At 32.8% G+C, this 13,099-nt stretch overlaps 2 protein-coding genes across 2 annotated transcripts; both read left to right on the top strand.

The window, feature by feature from the left end:
• The first annotated feature begins 6,565 nt into the window (after positions 1-6,565).
• Positions 6,566-6,988, top strand: LOC145051013 (secreted RxLR effector protein 161-like). Its single transcript, XM_078999171.1, has one exon. It carries the CDS (start codon positions 6,566-6,568, stop codon positions 6,986-6,988), a length of 423 nt encoding a protein of 140 aa, XP_078855297.1.
• A 3,055-nt stretch (positions 6,989-10,043) lies between these two features.
• Positions 10,044-11,572, top strand: LOC145055277 (DNA sliding clamp PCNA-like). Its single transcript, XM_079003574.1, has 4 exons — positions 10,044-10,465; positions 10,766-10,918; positions 11,002-11,099; positions 11,183-11,572. The coding sequence occupies exons 1-4, from the start codon at positions 10,147-10,149 to the stop codon at positions 11,405-11,407; spliced, it is 795 nt and encodes a 264-aa protein (XP_078859700.1). The 5' UTR covers positions 10,044-10,146; the 3' UTR covers positions 11,408-11,572.
• Positions 11,573-13,099: the final 1,527 nt, after the last annotated feature.

Raw genomic sequence — 13,099 nt, 5'->3', positions numbered from 1 at the left:
AGAAGTGAGATTTTTCTATGGATAAAAGTGCTTTAAAATTTGTTTCCTACATAGTAAGAAACATGAATAAACATTTTAAAATTTATATTAGATATTTTTGGTTTTTACAACAAAGGCTTTAGAGCTCCTCAATAGCGTGAAACGGATCATTTATAATAATGGTACGACATTAAGATCTATTAATGTAATCTTTTTAAGAAATAGTTTTGTCGTTCATAAAGGGTTACAACGCAGTTTTTTATCCGTTTGATTTCCACATCGATGTAAAAACTTAATTATTCTTACTTAGAGTTAGCTTTATTAATAGGTAATTATCTCATGTTTATTATTCAACTTATTAGTTACACTTGATGTTGCATAATTCACAGCTTAAACATATGTTGTCTTAAGTACTTTAATAATATCATCACTTACTGGAAGCGGTTTTAGTGGTAGAGATAACAAAATTAATTATAAAAGCTTAGAGATAATGAGTTTTAAGAACTTTAAAATAAAGTAGATGGTTCTCTTATGAACTATCTAAAAAAAATAGACATGTGGAGCAGGGAATTGAAGACAAATATCTACATCAACAGTTAACGGTTCATATCTTTATCATGATTCTTGATATGCAACTTTAAAATTTTCATGACCATTTTAGCGAGCTAAACATCATATTGATTACAAATACGACGACTTTGAGCCATTGTTGCTCATTTTCTCAATTCAACGCATCGAAGATAGTAAATTTTAATATGTTATATCCAAATGATTTTATGGAGGTTGAAAGAGAAACCTTGTAAAAGAACTCGATGTTTATTATAATGTTGTGAAAGAAAATATTTGGTTTTCTAACTTTATTGGAATTATCCATTATTCTGAAGTCACCAGTCACCGTAGACAAAAAAAAATACATTTCTTATTATTACTTTGGGTATTGACAGTGACAAGTGTATAATAAAATACTTTGTGATTCAGTAACCGAGATTAACTGTGTTGATTCAAGAGAAAATCAAGTTTAATGGGTCGGTTCAACATGTAAAAAATTGATGATGAAAAGACCGAGCCCAAAAATAAAGTCCTTATTTATTTTTTATTTTCACTGAAATCATCTTTAACTTTGAGTTAGCCGATCCAAACCAGACATTAACAAACTTATGGTGTTGAAATATGAAAAAAGAAACATCAAAATCTTAGATCCATCATTAATTAGATGGTAATTAAATGATAATTAGGTATTAATAGATATATCAAACTGGATAATAATTTGATTCGATCGATTTTTATTGGTAGTATAGCATCCAATAAATTAACTATCTTATATCTTCAAAAATTATCTTACAATAACACAACTTCTCTCGATTATCACTTAGGTGCTACATAAGCATCACTTTCGAAGGAAAGCAAAATCACTGGAATAATATAACGTTTAAACGATACTGATCTCGATTTTATATTATTAATTTTAGGATATCGAGTATAAATTTATAATTATTTGAAATACTTATGTTGCACTACAAAATGTTGAAAACAATGTACAAGACTACAATTAGTCATGCTCGCGCTATTTAATAAGGAAATCGAGTTTTGTTGTAGTCTTGCAGAATATCGAATGCTGCACAGTTCACATGGATCACGCCCATCACATTTAAAAGTTTTTTTTAACAGCAAGATATTATTAAAAAAAAAAAGCCTCTCAAGAGAAATTACAAAGTCATACAAGCTAGGATCGGATTTTTCAACAATGAACCAAAGTCAAAGACCATTTTTTATGCCTACAGGGAATCCAAAAAAAAAAAAAAATGAATACTAAACTATCTCATTAAACAACCTATCTTTTGTTGGTTACAAATGCAAACAAATGAACAATCAAGGACTCAAGCTTAAATACATTAGGCAACGTCACCCCCACCGTATGGCGATGTAGACTAGGGTTGTCAAATCGGGCAGTCGTGTCGTGTTTTTGTCTAACACGAAACGACATGACACGACAAGATTCTGTATAACACGAACACGACACGACACGATGTCGTGTTTTTTTTTTCATTAACACGAAAATGAACCAATTAAAACACGACACGATAAATATAATATTACATAACTATTAGTGTATTTCGTTCATACTTAAAGATATATAACATGAAAAAAACGACAAACACGACAACCACATGCTTAATCGTGTCGATTTATGAACACGGACACGACACGACATCGTGTTTTTTAATCTTTACACGAAAACGACATGAACACGAATTCGAATTTTGATTTCGTCTCAACTTCGTTTCATTTCGTGTATTTTTGTCGTGTCGTGTCATAAATTAACACCCCTAATGTGACCCATATTGGGTTATTTTCATGTTTTGGGTCTATGTTAATAATGGACTTTGGTTTTGGATCTGTCCAACTTCGGTCCAAGATAATGTTTTATTGAGTCACGTGTTTTGTCTTCCAGTAGTAGGAATAATCTAAGTATTTTTTGATCGAGTCTTTAAGTCTGTTGCGAAGTTTGGGGATGGACGTTGTAAGCTAGAGTATGAGTTGTGTCTCTACTTATTTAAATTGTTCGGTCAACGAATAAAGTGTATGAGTTTACATGTTCTATATTATCATTTGCTCTCTTCAAGTGGTATCATAGCCAATTAAGGAGTGGTCACCAAAGGAAATAGAGAGAGGAAGGTAGTCACGCAGATAGGAGAAAAGTCAAAGCTTTCAGAGTCCATGTGCACCCAAGTCTGATGGGGACTATGATCATTGGAGATTAGTTATGGAAATTCTCCTTCGATCAAAGGAGTATTGGCATGTAGTCGATAAAGGGTTTGTGGAACCCATACCTAACAAGCAGGTTACAGCTATGCAACAAAAAAATTTAGATGAGATGAAGTTGAAGTTAAAGGATCTGAAGGCGCATAATTACCTGTTTCAATCAACCGACAAGCATATTTTGAAGACAATTATCCAAAAGGTACAACTAAACAAATTTGGGATGCGATACGGGTCAAGTACCATGGAAATGCAAGGGTAAAGAGAGCACAATTGCAACAGCTTTGAAGAGAGTTTGAAACTCTTGAAATGCGGCCCGAAGAAACTATGACTGATTATTTTGGAAGAACAATGATGATAGCAAATGATATGAGGAACTGTGAAGAAGAGGTTACTGACATTAAGATCGTTAAAAAAATTCTTCGAACTCTCACATAAAACTTTAATTTTGTGGTATGTTCTATAGAAGAATCGAAAAATATGGATACAATATTAGTGGATGGGCTACAGAGCTCACTGTTGGTCCATGAATAAAAGCTCAAATGGAAAGTTCCTAAAGAACAAGTGTTAAATGTTGAATAAGACATAACAACAGGAAGGGGTCATGGACGTGGGAGAGGAAACTCCTACCGTGGAAAGGTTCGTGGACGTGGACGTGCTCAATTTGATAAATCTATGATGGAATGCCATAAGTGCCACAACTTGGGCACTTCCAGTATGAGTGTACAAATGGATAAAGAGTTCTACACCATTTATGGTGTGATTTTGGTACTAATGGCTTATGTTGATGTGGAAAAGTCATAAAGAAAGGCAAGGTGGTTCTTAGACTCAACTTGTTTAAATCGTATCAGGAATAAAGAAATGGTTTATTCGTTTAGATGAAAGCTATTCGCATACTATCAAGTTGGGAAATGATTTCAGGCCCAATGTTAAAGGAATGGGTGATTAATAAAAAGATGAATATGCAAGGTATATCACCATGTCAATGGGATGATTATAACAGCAAATATGACCAAGAATCGCATGTTGTGGTAGACGGGGTAATGAAAACTCAAAAAGTTGAATGTCTACTCACTACAAAGGATAAAATTCAAATGTGGCACATACGTTTTAGTCATGTCGATCACAAAACGATCAGAACAATGCAGCATAGACACATGGTGGATGTGCTACCAAAGATTGCATGGAAGACCACAGTACGCAAGACTTGTGTAGTGGGAAAGCAACAAAGAGAAGCCATATATAACAAGACTCAATTGCAAGCTAGTGAAAGGCTCCAATTAATCCACACTGCTCTTTGTGGACCCATTACTCCATTTTCTCAAGGTGGTAAGTCATATGCACTAGATTTTATTGATGACTTTACAAGAAAACTTGGATTTAATTTTTGACACATAAATGGGAAGTCTTTGAAGTTTGTAAGAAGTTTAAGACATTGGTAGAAACATAAACACGTGTGAAGCTCATGGAATCAAGTGCCTAAGAAGTGATAGAAGTGACAGGGGAGGAGAATTTACATCAAAAGAGTTTACAAAATTTTGTGAAGCTCATGGACTCAAGAGAAAATTGACAACAACCTGTACTTTTGGGTCGAAGCTACAAGATAGGTCAGCTTTAATAAACAACTTTGTCACTAGAAGCCTAGATGATAAGGTACCAGAAGAGCATTGGACTGGTATCAAGCCCAATGTTTACTATTTTTGGTGTTCGGTTTTCTGGCTTATGTTCACATACCTTCTCAAATATGCACCAAGCTTGATGAAAGGAGCGGTAAGTGTGTGTTGCTTGGTGCCAGCATAGAGTCAAAGGCTTTAGGATGTATGGTCTTATTCAGAAAAAAGATAATTGTCAATCGTAATGTAATCTTTGATGAACAAAACTAGTGGAACTGGATTACAACAGAGATTGGAGAATAATTAATCATAGATGGTGAACACAACATTATTATGGTAGAAGTAGAAACAAATGTGAATGCTCCAATTAAAAATCAGCGTGATGATATTTAAGGAAACTCATACAATCAGGTACAAATGCAAGGTGACATATCAAGCCAAAATAGTCCCATACGCCAAAATGAAGTAGAACAAGGCACAAATGAAAGTCCGAAAACAGGTGAAGGATTGACTGCAACACCATCCACAAATCTTAAAAAGTCCCAGGCAGAGACTTCAACTAGAAATGGATGAAAGATTATCACGACAAGCAATCAACATCTGATGAAGATGATGAAATTGGTTTTGTAATGTATAGCTCAATGGATGATCCAACTGCTTTTGAGGAAACCTACAAAGAAGATAAATGGAAGAAAACAATGTAATGTGATTTGGAATCAATTGAAAGGAAACAACACATGGGAGCTGGTTGAAAGGCCAACTGACACAAAACCAATTGGTGTTAAATGGGTCTATAAGACCAAGGTGATGAAGATGGGAGCATAAATAAGTATAAAGCTCGCTTGGTGATAAAAGGATATGCTCATAAGAAAGGAACCAACTATTGTGAGGTATTTTCACCAGTGGCTAAGTGGGATACTATTCGTACAATTTTGGTTGTAGCAGCGTAAAGAGGTTGGGTAATTTTTCAATTTGATGTTAAGAGCGCTTTCCTTCACGGTGAACTCAAGGAGTTAGTATTTGTTGAACAATCTCGGGGATTCATTGAAAAGGTAGAAGAAACCAAACTCTATAAACTAAAAAAGGCTCTTTATGGATTAAAACAAGCCCTTAGAGCTAGGGCGGACAAAATTATACCATAGAAAACCAACCAACATGTTACCAACCGAACCAAGAAACTTGGTAGCCAACATGTTTGGTTGGTAGTACCATACCAATTGATCAATGTTGGTACGGTAATGGTACAAAAATTGGAATACCATGGTAATACCGTACCAACCAATTCATTTGATATATATATATATATATATATATATATATATATATATATATATATTTCAACTGTTATTTGTATTTAGTGTTTACTATTTTAATAACATTATATTAGTCATTTGGTCGTGTTGGTCAATAGTTATTACCACGTTAAAGCGCAATATTAAAACGTTACTTCAGTAGAATTCTTTTGTAAATTAAAAGAACTATGTAACTAATTTCTATACTACACATCAAAACCCCGATGTCTTTGCTTATTTTTAAATATTATAATAGAAAATTAAAAGAAGTTGGTATATACCATTACTAATTTGTACCAACCGAACTTGTTGGTAGCCAAATAAATTGGTACCAAGTATACTTGGTACGGTACCGGTATCAATTTTTTTATACCAATTATAGTTGGTACGGTACACGGTTTATAGAAAAATGAATTGGTACCGTACCAATTCCACCCCTACTTAGAGCTTGGTTTAATCAGATTAAGAGCTATTTCATTCGGGAGGGTTCAAGGAAAGTAATTTTGACCATACACTATCTGCAAATAAAGTACGGAACAAAATAATCACGGTAAGTTTATATATGGATGATTTAATATTTACAGGAAATGATGTTGTGATGTGTGAAACATTCAAACAATCAATGAAAAAGAATGTGAGATAACAAATCTGACTTAATGAAAATTTTCCTTGGCGTGGAAGTTCAACATCTAGCAGAGGGAATCTATATTAGTAAAAAAATGCCAAATATGTGCTTGAACGTTTCAAGATGTGGGATAACAATTTGTTATAAATCCAATAGTACCATGAAATGTGCTCACTAAAGCATGAATAGGGGAGGAAGTAGACCCAACCATCTATAAAAGCTTGATTGGGAGCTTGATATACCTGACAGTTACAAGGCATGATATGATGTATGATGTGAGTTTTATGTCTAGATTCATGGCTAATCTGAAGGTGGAACATATGGAAGCTGCAAAACGGATTTTGTGTTACGTTAAGGGAACTTATGATTATGGGATGGTGTATGCAAGAGAACCAAAAGGAAAATTGAAGGTATTCACCGACAACAACTATGCAAGAGACATAGAAGATCGAAGGAGTACACCTAGGTATGTATGTCTACTTAGCAATGCTGCTATTTGTTGGAGCTCTCGGAAACAAGATATCACAACACTATCCTCGACAGAGGTTGAATACGTGGCAGTCACAAACTGTGCCTGTCACTGTGTATGGTTAAAGGGGTTGTTAAAGGAGCTAGAAGAAGTCACTGAAACAATTGAGGTTTGGTGTGACAACATGTCTACAATCAAGCTTGCTAAGAATCCCGTCATGCATAAGAGAACTAAGCACATTGATGTGTAATATCATTACATAAGAAAGCTTGTTGATCAAGAAGTGGTGAAACTTGAGCACTGCACAACAAAAAATCAAGTGACTGATGTCATGACCAAACCAATTAAAGTTGAAGATTTTGTGAAATTCAGAGAAGAATGTAAACTGGAAGCTTGAAGCTTTTTAGTTTAAGGGATGATATTATTGGGTTTTTTTTTTTTTTTATGTTTTGGGTCTATGTTAATGATGGGCTTTGATTTTGAATTTGTCCAATTTCAATTTAATATTATGTTTTATTGAGTCACTAGTTTGTCTTCCAGTAGTGGGAATAGTCTAAGTTCAGGGGCGGAGCTAGGATTTTGGGATAACGGGGGCTTATATCTTAATAAAAGTTTAAAATATTTTTTATATCAAAATATCATAATAGAGTTTGTAAAATTCACAAAGATATTAAGAAGAAAAAAATTGTCTAGATATATATAGGAACGTATCGATTTTTATTAGTATCACTGATCGGATAGAAATGTGTGTAATACAAAAGAATCGATGGGATGCTTGTTTTTTATTCATTATTTACCCTATAATTATAATAAACCAAATTATTAATAATAATTAAATTATTATTTACAAGTTACAAAAATTAATATATGTAATAAGAATTAAAATTTATTTCAAGTATTGAAATCTTGTAGATGTAGTTGTGAATCTAAGAACAGTTTCTTAAAACATAACGTTGGACAATCTTGGTTAATCGTCGATTATAAAATCTATTTACAAACAAATGATAGTGATTAATTAAAATAAATAAGCATATAATGAATAAATAGGCATATAATCAATGGCCAATTAAAATATAAGAAATAAGGGTGAAGGCAATAATCTTTAAGTCAGACGTATACAATTTTCACCGTTAATTTTATTTATATATGATAATCATTTATTTTTTAAAAAATTGGGAGGGGCTCATTATTAATAAGTAATAGATATGGGTTCATTTTAAACATAATATATTAGAACTTTCAAAGAGATCAAAGGGGGCAAAGCATCCGACAGCCCCCCTATTCTCTCCGCCACTGTCTAAGTTGTTTTTGATCGAGTCTTTAGGCCTGTTGCGAAGTTTAGGGATGAACGTTGTAAGCTACAGTATAAGTTGCGTCTCTACTTATTTAAATTGTTTAGTCAATGAATAAAGTGTGTTTGTTTACAAGTTCTGTGTTATCATTTGATATCTTCAGCCTAAAACCCCGACAAGGAAAAGCAACCACAAAATACATGATACAATAATGTATATGTTAAAATGTTAAAGATCAATATATTTGAAGTTTGAACATGAAATTCTTACGTCTGACCTTTTAAAAAAACATTCTAAACTTATATTGATTAAATGTATAGTCACATAGTGAGAGAAAGTAAGTATACACAGTTTTCACATCTCTTTATTTTCGAAAACAAACATATAAAAATATAATTATTAAAATAAAATTTCATGTTTTTATTATTAGAAAACATTTTAAACGTACTCAAATGTGTGTTATTGTCGGTAAAGATATTTAAGTTGTCATCAAAGTTAAGTACGAGACGTTAAGACGCCAAATTGACGTGTTTTCATTTTTGCCGAAACATTTAATAGTAAAAAAAAAAGAAATTAAACGGTGGAGATTATATCACGTAAGCTAGCAAGGTGCTAGAAAAGTTACACAGTACAAATTAAATTGAGAAAATACACCATTCCAACAAATTCAACAAAAAATCTAGCGATATGCTTAATCCATTTATAAAAAATCAATTGATTCTAATCGTCCGTCTTCAAAGAATTGTTTGTCATGTTGTTGAATATACGGTTGTTTCTTGTTTTCGATAGAGCCCACGACACTGAATGCAACAATGCCAACAAAAGTTTTATGGATTAGAGCCCATATGAAAATCTTAGATCCACTGATCCACCACTATAGTTTACGGTTGTAACTATACCTTATCCACAAGAAATAGAAGTTTTACTAATTATAATATTGTATTTATTTAATATGTAATGTAACAAGCCCTTCGATACGTAAAATTGTGTGCTTTTTTTATATACTAAATAGATAAAATTTTGATCATATGATTAAAAATGATATTGTTCTATTCAATGATTAAAGAAGTGTATATATTATATGAATGTTTAATATTTGGATTGGAATATAGAAAACCAAAAACCTAAAATTGGATTCCGTTATGATTTTGGTATATCCTATACAAAATCAGATAGAAAACTTATTTCCATATGTTTCATAAATTATACTTATATCAACATCGATATATAGACATATAGTGGTGGTCATCCCAATAAACCCTTACTTCGATATTAATAACTCTAAATCAAAGCCAAATAACCACATAATGCAACCTTATTTGGAACGCGACGAATATGTCAAAACATCCCACCATATATATGACATTCATGACTCTACCACCAGAGCATGCGCATCCCACAACTTAATTCCTGATTAAATATGAAAAAATGATAATCCAATGTATGAACAAACTGTGCATTGTCTTATCACAAACATTATAAATACCTTAACCGTAGGAGGTATAAACAAACAAGAAATTACCCCAGAGTGTCTTTATCATTTTTACACACTATCGTGAGTATACTACGTTAATTTGGATGTTAGAATGTAGTCTCAAGACACCCCGGATTATGGTTGATCATAATATTTCTTTGTGATAAATATGTCTTTGATCCAATGGTTCAAGAAAACTCCAAAGCTCTATCTACATCATCCATCTGTAATTTTCTACCTCCAATATATTTTTGCATCAATATTATGTTTAGATCGAAATATACAATGTTATAAATTTCCAGTTATATCAAATTGATATGAAATTCAACATTTATAATTGAACCAAATCAAATTAAAAATTGTTGTTTTCGAACCCATAAAATACGAGAAACATATCAGACCAAAAGCCCAAGACTCAAAAGCCCATTAAATTAAGGCGGGAATAAAAGGCTTTTAGTTTTTTCAATCGTCCCGCCAATAAGCGTTTGGCTTCCCTCGTAAGCTGTTTCCCCCCTAATATATAAACCCCAAACACCTCAATATCTCATATTCGTCAAAATTCCCCAATTTTTCGTGTCTTTCAAAACCTAGCTCTAATTTTCTTTTTAGAATCTCTAGATTTCCATCCTTTTCAGTTGAAAAATGTTGGAGCTAAGGTTAGTTCAGGGGAGTCTCTTGAAGAAGGTGATGGAATCGATCAAAGATCTGGTAAACGACGCCAATTTCGACTGCTCAGCCACCGGATTTTCGCTCCAGGCGATGGACTCGAGTCACGTGGCGTTGGTCTCTCTTCTTCTTAGATCGGAAGGCTTCGAACATTACCGTTGTGACCGGAACATTTCCATGGGTATGAATCTGAGTAACATGTCTAAGATGCTAAAGTGCGCTGGAAACGATGATATCATCACTCTAAAGGCTGACGATGGCAGTGATACCGTTACCTTCATGTTTGAAAGCCCCAGTAAGTGGATCCATTTTATTTTCAAGCTATATAACGTTAATTGAGGTTTGGAATGGGCGTACTTGTGGTTTTAGATCCTGATAGTGTATATGATCCTTTACGAGTCTTCTAATTGATGATTATGTTAACATATAGTACCTGTTTGAAGTTCATGTTTAGTTTTGTAAACAATAAGGATTTTATGCCTAGACATAAACACATAATTTGTTGTCAGACCTGATTTTGGGGATTCTATTGTGGTTAAGTATGTTAATCTCTTTACATTTTTATTAATTGATGTTTTTATCTTATGGATTACAGCCCAGGATAAGATTGCTGATTTTGAGATGAAGCTTATGGACATTGATAGTGAGCATCTTGGCATACCTGAAGCAGAGTACCATGCGATTGTTCGGATGCCTTCATCTGAATTTGCAAGAATTTGTAAAGATCTCAGCAGTATTGGCGACACAGGTAACTAGATCTTCACAACAATTGTCTATTAACACCATTAATATCTAAAAAAAATAATCCAATGTTTTGTTTCGTGCTTGTAGTTGTAATCTCCGTGACTAAAGAAGGTGTCAAGTTCTCAACAAGAGGTGATATTGGAACTGCAAATGTTGTATGCAGACAGAATACAACAGTAGATAAGGTAAACACATAACCACATTTACAATTATTTTACTAATTGAATTCAAATGTTTGTTCTAAAATGGTTTTGATGTGTAATTGCAGCCAGAAGAGGCTACTGTGATTGAGATGAATGAACCAGTGTCCTTGACATTTGCATTGCGATATATGAATTCATTCACCAAAGCTACACCACTGTCAAGCACTGTCACACTCAGTCTATCTTCAGAGCTTCCGGTGGTGGTTGAATACAAGATTGCTGAGATGGGCTACATAAGGTTTTATTTGGCTCCTAAGATTGAAGAAGATGATGAAGAGAACAAATCTTGATTTAAAGCTTACAAGTTAATGGTATTGTTTTATCAGTTTCTTTTATGTAAACTTTTTTTGTAGTTTTGTTCTTTGGGTCATGATCATGATCTTTAGTACCTTTGCCTTATTGATGCCTTTTAGTTAATTATTAATGATGATTAAAATCGATGGTGTTGTTGTCAAGCTGCTTTAGTAGAAGTGGATAAATGGTTGAAACAGTATCTACTATTGTCAGAAAATGCGTTAACGAACCTATTGTCACCATTTAATTTATATATTCTTAATTAAATCATTGGGCAAAATAAAAATTGACATTGTTTCTTTGGTGTAATTACAAAACATAATCAATATAGCTTTTTCATAAAATAAAAAAACGATACTATGAAATTTTCAAAACATATTCTAATTTTGGACCTGTTAATTAGCTTTATTTAATAGTGTCATTTATTAAAAACTAATAAGGATGCTTGTGTAAGGTGGTGATTTTAATAATTTCACATTTTCAACAACGTTTATGTTTTTTTGGAACCATATTTTCAACATTTATGTTTTTTTGAATGGTGAACAAAATGTTGTTAAAATATAATAAAACAGAAAGACTTATGAACCAAATTACAAGAAGCACTCTAGAATTGAAGAGGCGTTTAAAGCATGCTAACTGATAGAGTCATATTTAGGTTTATGTTTAATCCAATTAAAAGTATATAAGCTAATATCATTGACTCTAATCAAGATCACCTGCTATCTTTTCTAAAATCAAAACATTTTTTCCCTTCCAAATCATCTGAAGAGTAGTAGTAGCAGTTTTGAGAAACCTTATCAAGTATTCACACGAGTTCTGTTTCCTAACTACAAGAGAAGGACCATGTTGCCAACCAATTCCATAGGACCAAGACAAAACAAAGGAAAAAGAAGAAAACAAGATTAACACAATCCTCATAGCTTCCTAACAAAAGAGGGATAAAAGGAGGTAGACATAGCAATCCCATGTTTATGAAGATTCATTAGAGTAAGAATCTTGTTTTGAGTTAACCTCCAAAATGAAACAATTGACCTTTTAACTGGGCCCATTTAACTCATTTTAAAAACTTCATATTGTCCCTTTAGAATGTTTTCCCATCAGATCTTTGATGCATCTAATAGAAAACGCATCTACACCATCGCCTCTTTATATCCATCTGCCGCAACCAGTAGCAAGCCGGAAATCAACAACCTGATTCGATATAGCCAAAAATTGTTGTATTTCCCTCACTCTTTCTTATACGCCTTTGACCAATCCGATGAATAATTCAAGATCTCACCCATTCATAATGTTAATTCTATCAACCACACAACATTTTTTTTCAATTACATATATATTAGGAAAGACATTTTTAAAAGTCATATGACCACACCAACAGTTCTTCCAAAAGAGTTTTGTCCCCATTTCCAACCACTCTCTTAAAAAGATCACCAAATTGAATACCAGTATAGCCCAACTCACCTTTGATCACCGTTGATTTGTGAATATTCAATCAAACATCTTTAATTGACTTCTTGGCGATTAATCTACTATAAAAAATCATACCTTTTTCAATCTTCTCCACCGTTTAGCTAAGAGGGCTAAGCTATTTTAGTTTTATCTTACATATATACCAAATTTTCTAATTTTGTCTTATACATGGTTGTTATTGTAATTTAATCTTATATGGACTATTTTTGTATATATCC

The sequence above is a fragment of the Lactuca serriola genome, chromosome 5, assembly GCF_051521515.1.
Source record: "Lactuca serriola cultivar US96UC23 chromosome 5, Lser_US96UC23_V15, whole genome shotgun sequence".
Taxonomy (NCBI): domain Eukaryota; kingdom Viridiplantae; phylum Streptophyta; class Magnoliopsida; order Asterales; family Asteraceae; genus Lactuca; species Lactuca serriola.
This window is presented reverse-complemented; position numbering and strand designations above follow the sequence as displayed.

What these genes read in the sequence shown, in the direction of transcription:
- LOC145051013 (XM_078999171.1), top strand. Translation starts at nt 6,566, where the DNA reads ATGGCTAATCTGAAGGTGGAACATATGGAAGCTGCAAAACGGATTTTG.
- LOC145055277 (XM_079003574.1), top strand. Translation starts at nt 10,147, where the DNA reads ATGTTGGAGCTAAGGTTAGTTCAGGGGAGTCTCTTGAAGAAGGTGATG. An exon ending in CTTCATGTTTGAAAGCCCCA is followed by an intron (nt 10,466 to 10,765) that starts GTAAGTGGATCC and finishes TATGGATTACAG; the next exon opens with CCCAGGATAAGATTGCTGAT. An exon ending in AGAATACAACAGTAGATAAG is followed by an intron (nt 11,100 to 11,182) that starts GTAAACACATAA and finishes GTGTAATTGCAG; the next exon opens with CCAGAAGAGGCTACTGTGAT.